This window comes from Nannospalax galili, unplaced genomic scaffold (assembly GCF_000622305.1).
Source record: "Nannospalax galili isolate Female #2095 unplaced genomic scaffold, S.galili_v1.0 scaffold1252, whole genome shotgun sequence".
NCBI classification, from domain to species: domain Eukaryota; kingdom Metazoa; phylum Chordata; class Mammalia; order Rodentia; family Spalacidae; genus Nannospalax; species Nannospalax galili.
The window spans coordinates 603,592-616,393 of NW_008330482.1; the positions used below are offsets into that span (position 1 = coordinate 603,592).

Sequence of the window (12,802 nt, forward strand, 5' to 3'; positions counted from 1 at the left end):
GTCCGCCTCTCCGGTGCGTGGCCTGAGCCTCGGCCGACTCTATTGGCAAAGAAGGCCGTGGGAGCGGCTACCGGCAACCAGTTGGGACGCGTGTAGTCCCGTGAGGGCGTGGCTAGCGAGCAGGCGTCCTCAGGATCCAATAGAAAAGAAGACCGGCCAAGCGCTTCCGGGGTGGGCGGATGGGCGGAAGATGGCGGCGGCGGGGAGCGGGCACCTGGGTGCCCTGCTGAGGTAAGGAGCCGGTGGCCGGAGCTCGCGGGGCCGCGCCCTGGGAGACTCTGACTGGGTTCCGGACTCAGTTTACCCAATTGTGTCGCCTGCCTCACTGCTGGCTGAGCGGTCGTTTCCTTCCGGGCTCCAGCCTTTCCTTCCCCTTCACAGACCTGACATGCTTGCCTCACTTTCCTTCCCGACTGAGCTCAGCTGATTTCCTAGGCGAACGTGTCTCTTCTCCAAAACAAGCTGGTTTATCCCTCCATCTCGTAATTTCTCTTTAACCCCATGAAGCTGCCATTAGCGCATGCGACTTAATTATAGAAATTTTTGTTGAATTCTCTACTTCTTAAGCATCTGTTGGCTTATTTTCCGTGATTGATATTAAAGTCAAAATATTTTTAAGACGTGCGTAAAACATCGTTTTTTTGTTCAAATAGGAAATAAATAAAAAGCAGGAATGCTAGCCAGCTGGTAAATACCACTGTTGAAATAATTCTATTTTTCATAGATTTCATAGTATTTCATAGATATTAACTTAGGCCTGCCTACCAAAGTTTTTTAAATAACTACCTTTTCAGGTTTTTCAGGTAGAACATTTATAGTTCGCATAATAGCTTCCTGAAGAACGGTGGCCACACAAATTCTTGCCAAGGTTTAGGATTTTGCCTTCATTTTTGTCCTCCTCCAAGTTCTATAGTAATTATTAACAGTATTCCGAAAGGGATAGTCTTTTCTAGCACCTTCATGTTTTCCCCTGCCATAGGGAATACCCCTAACTGTGCTTTGTATGTAATAATGGTTAACTATCTGCATTATAATGCTGGTTTAATGAATGATCAAGTAACTTTGGATTACTGTTACTGGCCTTTAAAGCCTTTTGTTTAAATATGGGTAAACATGAACTGAGGGTAAAGTGTTTGCCTAATGTGAGTGTGTGTAAGGCTATGAATTCAGTCACCACCACTGAAAAAAAAATCTCATAAAATAATTGGTTTTGTTACCAAACTATAGAAATTCTCTTTGTACTAATATATAAAGAGAGTATGCAAAAGTAGATTCTCATTTGTATCCTTAATTTTTTTGTGTGTATGTGTGGTCTTTTTGAGACAGGGTCTCCCTGTAGCCCCAGCTGTCCTGGACCTCACTATGTCGATCAGGCTGGACTTGAAACTCACAGAGATCAACCTGCCTCTGCCTCCCGAGTGCTGGGATCAAAGGTCTTTGCCACCATGCTCGGCTGTAGCCTTATTTTTTAAATCAGCAACAAATTGATTTTCATTTTTTCCTTCTAATTTCAGATTTTTTTACTCATTATTGTTTCCTGGACTAACTGTATGTGGAGTCTTGTGTATATGTTTGGTCATTGTCCTTTGGATAATCAGACAGCATCTACAGAGGAAAAAAAAGTCAGTCTCAACCAGCAAAAATGAGAAAGATCAAATGGTGGTTGCATTTTTCCATCCATACTGCAATGCTGGCGGTGGAGGAGAGAGGGTTTTATGGTGTGCTTTGAGAGCACTGCAAAAAAGGTAGGTATACCATATTGCTGCCTTTGGAGAAAAAAAAATTACCCCAAATTTTATCTTTTATACTAGGAATTCCTTAAAAAAAAAAAAAAAAAAAAAAAACCTGTGCTTTAAGAAGAAAGTATTGCTTGTGCCTGCCTCACAAGATCATACTGTATTTTATATTTACAGTGGTACAGAGCTGTCCTTCCCGCCACTCTGGAAGCTAACATGGGAGGATCAAATGATCCCCAACAGTTAAAGGCCAACCTGGGCAACATACAGAGAACCCCCTCTCAGAAGTAAAAAGAAGCAGCTACCTTTCAAAACATGCTTGCATTTCTTGGCTGAAAACACTAGGCAGGCGGTTACCTGCACAAAACCTGTGTGACACTGGGCCCATCCCTGTGTGACACTGGTGGAGGGACTCCTAGAGCCCCACCCATTCCTAAGAATTAATTGTGGGCAATTAATGCTTGCTGTGGGTAGGGGAGTCATAGCCCTTGATGGTATAGCCACTTGTAAATTGCCCTTGTTTAAGTAAACAACTCCAACCCCAGCTCTCACAGGCAACCCTAATTAAATGCAGTAGGACCCCCCCCCACAAAAAAAAAAAAACAACCATGGACTAAGGAAGGGATTTGTTGGGAAGGAGTTTGGTGGGACAAGGAAGAGGATAAGATAATGTACGGGGGGCGGGGGAATGTGGGATCAAAGGGCATCATATATAATGTATATATGAAAAAACAATTTTAAAAAGTGTTCTAAAAAGGCTGGTTGTGATAACACATACCAGCATGGCAGAGGCAGAGGGAAGCGGATCTCTGTGAGATGGAGGCTGGCCTAATCTACATAGTAAGTTCCAGGCCAGCTGGGACTACCAGGAAACTGTCTCAAAAAAAGAAGTGTTCTGAAAATATAGAAATCTCTGGGGTTAGTGTGAAACCTATCCAGTTGAGAATATAACCCCAGAGTCCCTTAGAAAAGCAACCCCAAATTATTCTGAATGACATAATTCTTCCTTAGTTGACATACTTTATAATTGAGAAAGGTTTATACCCACCACAAAAAATGATGAAGCAAATAGTTTGGGGGGTATTTTTAGTGTATGCTGTGTGCATATATGTTCCCACATGTATTTGTGGATACATGTGCATGTGCACTTGTGCATGTGGAGACCTAGAGTTGACATGGGGTGTCTTACTCAATTGCTTTCCACTTTTTTTTGAGGCAGTTTCTCTTGCTGAACCAGGAGTTCAGCAGTGCCAGCTGGTCTAGCTAGCTAGCTTGCTCTGGGATACTGTCAGTACTCCCAGGGTTCTGGGATTACAAGTAGCTGCCCGCTCCTGCCCAGGTGGGATCCAAACTCTAGGGATCAGAACTCTGGTCTTCATGCTTTATCACTGAGCCATACTGAGCCATCTCCCCAGCCCAAGTCTATAGTTCTAATATTCCTGTATCACTACTCAGGATGCCTTTGTATGCTGTCACTTATAATGTGCTTAAGAGAATTTGTCACATTAGAATTACCTAAGTAGGTGAAATTTGAAAGAGCTACAGTAAAGAAGGGAACAATATGTTAACTGTATAACTGCATTTTAAAATAACCTAAGGAAATTAATTTCTTAAGAGAATGTAATTAAAAGTCCTCAACCAGTTAGACTTGGTTATATATATTTATGTGCTTGCATGTGTGTGTGTGTGTGTGTGTGTGTGTGTGTATTGCAAACAATGGAAAAAACACTAAACAATACTTTAGAATTACGATCCTCTCCAGGCTGGAGAGATGGCTCAGCAGTTAAGAGTGCTTGCTGCTGTTCCCAAGAACCTGAGGTCAGTTCCCAGCACCCACGTTGGGAGGCTCATATCTGCCTGTAACTCCAGCTTCAGAAGATCCAATGCTCTCTTGCCTCCACGAGCACCTGCACACACACACACACACATACATAAAACTAATTTTAAAAAAAGAATTATCTGGGGCTAGAAAGATGGCTCAATGGTTAAGAACACTGGCTGCTCTTCCAAAGGACCTGGGTTCGATTCCCAGCACCCACATGGCAGCTAACAGCCATCCTTAACACCAGATCCAACTCCCTCTTCTAGTCTCCAAAGGCGTTGCATGACACAGCTGCACTTACACACATGCAGGCAATACACTCATACACATAAAATGAAAATAGTAAATAAAATATTTTAAAAAGAACTATCCTATCTCAAGACACTTAATTTTTATTAGTATTTTATTGATGTTTCATTTTTGTTTTGTTTTCTATGGTGGTAGGGGTTAAACTCAGGACCTCGTACATGCTGGGCAGTTGCTCTACTGCTGATCCATGTCCCAAAGTCCTTAAAATCAAATTTTTTGGTACTTCCTAAAAATGAAAAGCTCTCATTGATAAGTCATCAATTTCTGTTGGTATCTGCTCTATTTGAAATCCTTAGTGGAAAGGAATAGCAAATAAGTAGAAGACATGGTACCTGTGCTGGACAGCTTTAGTGTCAACTTGACACACCTGGGTTCAGGGACCCTCAGCTGGGGAATTGCCTCTATTGGACTGGCCTGTGGCCACGTCTGAGGGCATCTTCTTGATGAGTGATGTGGGAGAGCCCAGCCCACTGTGGGTGGTGCCACCCCTGGGCAGGTGGACCTGTGTTGCATAAGAAGGCAGGCTGAGCAGGTGCCAAGGAGTAAGCCAGTGAGCAGAGTTCCTCCATGGCCTGCCTCCAGGTTCCTGCCCTGAGTTCCTAACTTGGGCTCCCTGATGAACAGTGACCTGTGAGATGTAAGCCAAATAAACCCTTTCCTCCCCAAGTTGGTATTGGTCAGAGTGTTTTGTCACAGCAGTGGAGAAACAAACTAGGACAGTACCTTCGTCTAATCATCTGGCTATAACAAAATACCTTAGACTGGGTAGTTTATCAGAAATTTATTGTTCATAGTTCAAGGGGTTGGGGAACCCATAATCAAGATGCCAGCAGATAAGATTTACTTTGTGCTTCACAGATTACAACTTCTTACTGCATCCTAATGTTGTGAAGGAGTGAACAGACTCCTTTCGGCCTCTTATAAAGGTACTTCTACGAGTGTAACTCGGGTAATGCATATATAAATAAGGCTCTGGGTTCCATCCTTAGCACCAAGAATAATTGGAAAGGCACAAGTCCTGTTAATCTCATTTTGAGTTCCCTTCCTTCCTTTAATACCACTATATTGGGGACTACATTTCAACAGGGGACAGAAGAAGACTAGCACATGGTCTCGTTTGAAGGATTGGCAGTGAAAACTCAAGGAAGGGTAGAATCTACTTTAAATGCAATGATTGAGCCAGGCATGGTGGCGCACGCCTTTAGTCCCAGCACTTGGGAGGCAGAGGCAGGTGGATCTCTGTGAGTTCGAGGCCAGCCTGGTCTACATAGTGAGTTCTAGGCCAGCTGGGGCTACAGGGAGATTCTTTCTCAAAAAAAAAATGCGGTGAATGAAAACTAGTGGAAAACATTTTAGTATAGAAAAAAGCTTGCTCGTAATTACAAGGAAATTATAACATTTGGCTTAATTTAACCTAAATTAATAACAGTCTTAAATATTGCATTCTATTTTAGGTACCCTGAAGCAGTTTATGTCGTTTATACTGGTGATGTTAATGTCAGTGGTCAACAGATACTAGAAGGTGCTTTCAGAAGATTTAATATCAGATTAGTTCACCCAGTGCAGTTTGTTTTCTTAAGGAAACGCTACCTTGTGGAAGACGGTCGTTATCCTCACTTCACATTGCTGGGCCAAAGTCTTGGATCCATTCTTCTTGGCTGGGAAGCTCTGATGCAGTGTGTTCCTGATGTTTACATTGATTCAATGGGATATGCCTTCACACTCCCTCTGTTTAAATACATAGGGGGTTGTCGAGTTGCAAGCTATGTTCATTATCCCACTATCAGCACTGACATGCTCTCTGTAGTGAAGAATCAAAATACTGGATTTAATAATGCAGCGTTCATCACCAAGAACCCTCTGCTCAGCAGAGCAAAGCTCATCTACTACTATTTATTTGCTTTTATTTATGGCCTTGTTGGTTCTTGCAGTGATGCAGTCATGGTGAATTCTTCTTGGACACTAAACCATATTCTCTCTCTGTGGAAAGTTGGGCATTGCACTAGCATTGTTTATCCACCTTGTGATGTGCAGACATTTCTGGACATTCCCTTACACGAGAAAAAGATGACCTCAGGACAGTTGCTGGTTTCCATTGGCCAGTTCAGGCCTGAAAAGAATCACCCTTTGCAGATCAGAGCCTTTGCTAAATTGCTCGGTAAGAAGAGAGCTGAGTCATTCCCTTCACTTAAACTCATCCTTATTGGAGGGTGTCGTAACAAAGATGATGAATTTAGGGTAAACCAGCTGAGAAGCCTGTCTGAGGAGTTAGGAGTTCAAGAAGATGTGGAGTTTAAAATAAACATTTCATTTGATGAGTTAAAGAATTACTTGTCTGAAGCAGCAATTGGACTGCATACCATGTGGAATGAGCATTTTGGGATTGGTGAGTTGAAACATTTAGAGTTGTTTGGCATTGCAAGACGTAATATATATATATATATATATATAATGGTAATGTTCTTGAATTTTTTCCCCTAGTCTACCAAGTGTGCTTTTCTCATAGAAACCTCATTAGTCAGTAGTTGATACTAGTTGATATTAACACTTGAGTTGGAGCATTCTCAGTGTTGAGTACACAGGGTTCTGGATTTAATCCTCAGCACAACAAAAGATGTAGAAACTCTGAAATTCTAGCCAACACCACAGCTTAGCATCCTTTTTGTTTGTTTTGGGGGGATTTTTGAGAAAGGGTCTACCTGTAGTTGGCCTGGAACTCGCTATATAGACCAGGCTGACCTCGGATCTCACAGAAATCCAGTACCTCTGCCTCTGGAGTGCTGGGATTAAAGGTGTGCACCACCATAGCAGCCTTTTTTTTTTGTCTTTTTGACATAGGTTTTCCCTGTAGCCCCAGCTGGACTGGCACTCACTATGTAGACCGAGCTGGCTTCCAACTCATAAGAGATCCACCTGCCTCTGCCTCCTAAGTGCCAGGATTAAAGGCGTGTGCCACCATGCCTGGCAACACGAGCCATTCTTAACTGCAGAGTTTTCTCTCCCATCTGAATTTTTTTTGTGTGCTTTTTTCAGTGCCAGGGATTAAACAGATAGCTTTGTATATCATAGCTATTGTCCCACCACTGAGCTCTCCAGCCTTCTCTCCCAGTCTAAACCCTCTATGTCTCGGTACAGATGCCTGGGCCCCACGCTAATCCCACTAAACAAGCAAATCAGAATCCCTGGCTGGGGCCCAGGTAATAGTTGAGCACAGCTGCTCAGGTGATTGCACTGTGCATAGAAAGCTGAGACCCACTGCTGCCAGATGGGATTTCCCCAGGAATTCTTTTAAGTCTCTCATTGATTCTAAACGGACTTGTGATGGTCTCCACTTGTCTTTCTCCAAACCCCATTGTAGGGGTTCAATTTCAGTCTCTTTGACCTGTATTGTTTCTTGTTTATTCTACCACAAATTGCTGTCTGTATTCTGACCTCATGTTAGACATGCATGTTACTGTAAAATTAAGTACTGTTTCATACCTAGTTTGATTCAACTCACGTTTTTCATACCTTTTCTTTTGTACCTTTTCTTTTTTGTAAAATTTTTATATGTGTATGAATATTGCATATACGTGCCCCCATGTTTGCAATGCCCACAAACACCAGAAAAGGGTGTCGGATTCCCTAGAACTGGAGTTATGTATGGTTGTTAGTCACCATGTGGGTCGGGGCACCAAACCTGGGTCCTCTGCCTGAGCAGCCAGTGCTCTTAACCACTGACCCATCTCTCCAGCCCCTTTTCTTTTCTTTTTTGAGACAGGGTCTCATTAGTTGCTCACACTGGCCTCGGACTTTCTATATAGCCCACGCTAGTCTTAAACTCACAATCCTCCTACCTCAGCCTTTTTAAGTGCTAGGATTACAGGTGTGAGCTGCCACACTTGGCTAAAATCATAACCTGCTATACTTTTTAAAGTATAAAATTAGTAGGACAAATCTATGCCCAGGAATTCAGCAAGAACTTACTGACCCAGTGTTCTGCAAGGAGTCTGACTTCCTGTGATTCCTTCTACTGACAGCACCCTGTGCCAGGAACTGGGGTGGTTACTGGCAATATGACTGAAAAAAAAGGGCTGCTTTTCCAAAACTTCAGAAACCTCCAGCCCTGAGAAGGTGCTATGCTGGGTAAGTGCTTGAAGGCTGCTGAGAAACACCTAGCACACACTTCAAGTGGAGGGAACAGTTGCCTAAAGCAGTATTGTGACACTCAAGCTGAGTCCTGAACAATAATTAGAAGGCTATACCCAGCAGGGAGAGCAGCACTGTGCAGCAGGTGCTGTCAGGGGATTCAGAGTTTACCTAGAGAGTCTCAAGGGGGCAAGAACGAGACCAAGAAGAGATCCAGGCCAGCTTAAGCTGCTCTGTGGGAAGAGGGTGGGTAAAGGTCAAGGACAGCAAGACCTGGAAGCAGCAAGTTCAGTTGTCTTTAGACCTGATAAGAAAAGCAACTTGAAAGAGATTCTGAGGTCCTGTCAGACTGGGTAGTTATGGTAATTGAGGGAGGAAGTGGAGTGGGAGGTGAACACCTGAGACTTAGGGTTTGGGCAACTGTCCACTGGTATTGGCTGTCCTGAGAGAGGGAACCGAAGAGCAGGGACAGCAGGTGAGCAGGTGAGTTTTAGTGAGTATGGATTTGGTCATCAGTGGGACCTGCAAGTGATGTGTACAGTCGGTCTTTTTCAGTATGAATTGGAAGTGGATGAGAATCCAGAGAGTGCCCTAGGCACCTAGAGATGTAGCTAAGATTGCAGGTCAGGGTGGGGTAGGGGTGGAGAGTCTCTCAGCAAAGTGTTGAGAGCAGGAACAGATAGGCAGGTGGAAGAGGAGACCACAGAAAGCAGGGACAGCCCCTTGCAGCATGGAGAAAGGGCAGGTGGGCCCCAGGCTGCACACTGGGGAAAGAAAAGGATGAGGTCATCAGTGACCTGGGGAGAGAGCAATGTAGCAAAGGTCCAATTGTGGGAAACTGAGCACTGGGTTCGAAGTGAACACATGGAGCTGGTGAGTACAACCTGCACTGGTGGTGGGTTTATTTGAAAGGCGGTGAAAGAGAAATGCAGCTAAGAAAGGCTGGGTGGGGTAATTTTCACCCTCACCTAAATCATTCCGCAGACCTCACCAAAACTTCCACCTAACTGGCACACAGTGGTCTCAGATGTGCTAGAAATCGAGGCCATAGCATAAGCAGCGGCACATTTCCTCTCAGGAAGGCAGTTTACATTTTTGTTACCTGCTGAGGTTATTTGAACTCTTAAAAGTTTGCTTTTTGATGTCTTTTACCTTTGTGATACTCGTTCATCTTTTACTATCTTGTCAGCATTGTATAGTCTCAGTTATGTATTGATTTTTTAAATTAAAAAATTGTATTTACTTAGAAGCAGTCAGAATGTCAACAAAACAGCTACAGTTTTGTTTTGTTTTTGCAATTACAGAGTGGTATTCAGTTAACAACAATTATTTTTGTATAAGCTGCATCAGAGACAACTGAAGATGTAAAAAACTACCATCTCCATATATAACTAATCTGTGCTATGCACCAAGAACCTGCTTTAAATTCCCATGCCAGTTTACAGCCCCCATACTGCACCAGGCAAGGCTAGTGGCTAGTGAAAATACCACCAGAACAGGGCTATCCAAAGACACATTCGGTAGTGTGTTAATTATACAAAAAAAGACACTACAGTTTAAAAACAAATCTTACACAGCCTGGCATTCCAGTATTTTTCTTTAAAAGGAGTAAGTTGTGTACAGGAGGGTTACATGCTTTATAGATAAGAAGAATATGCTAGAACAAACTTTTTAATCATCATCTTCATCCTCTTTCTCATCCTCTTGATCTTCGTTGTTTTCTTGCTCTCTTCAGCCTTGACAACTCCCTTTTTTTCCGGCATCGGGTTTTCCTCCAGCTCTGTAGGCAGTGATCTCCTTTTTGTGTTTTCCTTCGGCTCAGTAGTTTCTTTTCCTAAGGCTGCTTGTCAGCTGCAGCAGTGTTGTGCCTCTCACCCCATTTCACTGCAACATCACCAGTGGAAAAGCTGGAACATTCTCCTTTGATTTGGGAGTGATATTCAGCTGAAAGAGGCCTGTTGGGCACTTTGGGATCCTAGAACTTGTTTTCCGTTTCCCCTTTGGGAGGGATAGAGGTTTTCATTTCTCTTTTGTAACATGCCTTGTCTGCCTTTGCTGTGTATTCAAACTTTCCTCTTTCTTCAGCAGGTATGGTCTTCCACCTCTGAGTACTTCTTGAAAAACTCTGAGAAGCTGACTGAAGCATCCGGTGCTTCTTGTGCTCCTCAGGGCGAGTTTGCACAAAGAATGCGTCAGATGACATTTTAACTCTCGGCTTCTAGGATCGCCTTTGCCAGTGTTTAGCTGTTTCTCCTCATGGAGGCACAGAGTGGCACAGTGCCCATTTGGCACTCCCCATGGAGTTCAGTGTACTGCGTGGCTGTGAGAGTAGGAGTGATGTAGCCTCCTCACTCTAGGCTCTGTAACTTGGTTTTTTGTTTTTTGTTTTTGGTTTTTTTTTTTTGAGACAGGGTTTCAGGCAACCCCAGCCTGCCCTTGAACTTGCTCTGTAGCCAAGGATGACCTTGAACTCCTAGCCCTCCTGCCTGCACCTCCCAAGTGCTGTGATTATAGGTGTGCTCCACCATGCCCAGTTTCTATGTGGCTCTAGGGATCCTGCATGCTAGGCAAGCACTCTACCAACTGAGCTATATCCCCAGCCCCAGTATACTGATTTTATATATGATTTTTTCAGGCCTCCATTTGCTTGTCTGTTGTAATAAAAAATGAAGCAGCAGTATTGTAAAGCTTTGGAAACTACAAACCTTAAACTAATGAGTGCTGGGGAGGTAGCTCACCAGGTAAAGTGCTTGACTAGCAGATCTCTGGCTTGCTGGTCAGCCAGTCTAGCCAAAATGGTGAGCTCCAAGATCAGTGAGAGACCCGGTCTCACAAATAAAGTAGAAAGCAATAGAGCGAGCAAGATAGCACAACTCAGCTTCTGGCTTCCACATGTACCTGACTGGCAAGTGCGCACGCACACACACACACATGCAAAACTTAACCCTTAAAAAAATATCTTTGTACCATGGATGCTAAATAAGTAAATTTGTAGACATTCAGGGAAATATTTCACGGGTCTCTAAAAATTTTTGGAGGTTTCTGTTTGTCCTTGTTCGTCAAGAACTTAAAGGTCTGCCTGGTTCTGTTTTTCTTTCTTAGGAATTGTGGAGTGCATGGCAGCTGGCACAATTATCCTTGCTCACAATTCAGGGGGGCCGAAGCTTGACATCGTCATCCCTCACGAAGGACACATAACTGGATTTCTGGCTGAGAGTGAAGAAGGCTATGCGGACGCCATGGCTCACATTCTTTCTCTGTCTGCAGAAAAGAGACTTCAAATCAGAAAAAATGCTAGAGCATCTGTAAGCAGATTCTCAGACCAAGAGTTTGAAGTGTCATTCCTGTCTTCTGTGGAGAAGTTATTTAAATAATGCTAGCTCTGTAAAAATTATGGAATTTTTTTTAATTAATTTTTTTTTTTTATCCTTTTTGAGACAGTGTCTCTCTGCAGCCCCAGCTGGCCTGGACCTCACTATGTAGACCAGGCTGGCCTGGATCTCACAGAGATCCTCCTGCCTCTGCCTCCCAAGTGCTGGGATTAAAGGCATACACCACCACACCCCACTGGATAGTTTATATAAAGCACAAATGGGGATGTAAATCAATGGTAGAGTCTGTGCTTAATATGTGCAAGGCCCTGAGTTCCATCCCCAGCACCAAAAAATAAAATGAAATGCTTCATTTCCAAACACCTTCATATGTAAATACTTTTCTAAATCCATTCTCTATTATAATAAAGGCAGTCTGAGTTGTATTCTCAGCAATATGTATATAGACAAGGTATTTATTTAACCAAAAAGACAAAGTTACCTACATGGAAAAGATAATGTCATAAAGCTTGATATAAAATTTTAGATTAGTATTTGATCTCAAAATCTGAAAAAGGGGCCTGGAGAGATGGCTCAGCGGTTAAGAACACTGGTTGTTCTTGCAGAAGACCCAGTTTCGAATCCCAGCACCCACGTGGCAGCTAACAACTGTTGTCTATAACTCCAGTCCCAGGGGATCTGACAGCCTCTTCTGACCTCTGAGGGCATTGCATGACATGGGTGCACTTACCTACATGTAGGCAATACACCATACACATAAAATAAAAATAAAAATTTTTTAAAAAGTTAAAAAAAAAAAATCTGAAAATAACAGATCCCAAAGAAGAAAATCAGCCATCCTGAATTTTTAGATACTGTATCTTTTGAATCCTGTTTCTCTTTTTCATTCTTTTTTTTTTTTTTTTAATCCCTGACCTTCTGGCTCTCCTGCCTCCACCTCCCAAAGTGGTAGGATTACAGGAGTGCCCCACTATACCCAGGGTCTACAGTGCTGGGGATTGAACCCAGAGCCTCTTGCAGGCAAGCATGCCTCCAATGGACCTACATCCTCAGCTCTTAGTCCCTTTACTTTAGAAAATAAAAGAAAAATTCCTGGGTTTTTACTTTGGTGTATGGTGCTGGAGATCCAACATGGAGTGTCATGGGGCAAAACAAAAGCACAGCCACCATCAGTCCCCAGCACTACAGAACAAGCCAACAAACAGCTAAACCTCAGCTCAAAGTTTCCTTTTAGAGTAAAAGGAAATATTGAAATGAAGTAAAAGATAAATAACTTGCTAACACTTAGAATTAGTCTTCTATTTCTTAAACCTGTTTGGGGGGTAGGGTTTGGTATTAAGAGCTTGAACCCAGGATTCATGGCAAGTGTTCTACCACCGAGCTACATTACCCCAGTCCCAGAAGTCCCAGGAAATAACAGCATGGTTAACCCTTTTTAAAGAATACCTAATAATTTTCTAAAAAGGGGAAAGAAA

At 43.0% G+C, this 12,802-nt stretch overlaps 1 protein-coding gene across 2 annotated transcripts; it reads left to right on the forward strand.

The window, feature by feature from the left end:
* The first annotated feature begins 134 nt into the window (after positions 1–134).
* Alg11 (ALG11 alpha-1,2-mannosyltransferase) lies at positions 135–11,768 on the forward strand. 2 transcript variants are annotated; one of them, XM_008847369.3, is made up of 4 exons: positions 135–231; positions 1,515–1,745; positions 5,322–6,253; positions 11,098–11,768. In XM_008847369.3, exons 1-4 carry the CDS (start codon positions 191–193, stop codon positions 11,367–11,369), a joined length of 1,476 nt encoding a protein of 491 aa, XP_008845591.1. In that variant the 5' UTR covers positions 135–190; the 3' UTR covers positions 11,370–11,768. The 2 variants fall into 2 exon arrangements, with proteins under 2 accessions (XP_008845591.1, XP_017657242.1); XM_017801753.2 differs by having other exon boundaries at positions 159–231; positions 5,322–6,025.
* The last annotated feature ends 1,034 nt before the right edge of the window (positions 11,769–12,802 follow it).

What these genes read in the sequence shown, in the direction of transcription:
- Alg11 (XM_008847369.3), top strand. Translation starts at nt 191, where the DNA reads ATGGCGGCGGCGGGGAGCGGGCACCTGGGTGCCCTGCTGAG. An exon ending in TTGAGAGCACTGCAAAAAAG is followed by an intron (nt 1,746 to 5,321) that starts GTAGGTATACCA and finishes ATTCTATTTTAG; the next exon opens with GTACCCTGAAGCAGTTTATG. An exon ending in GAATGAGCATTTTGGGATTG is followed by an intron (nt 6,254 to 11,097) that starts GTGAGTTGAAAC and finishes TTTCTTTCTTAG; the next exon opens with GAATTGTGGAGTGCATGGCA.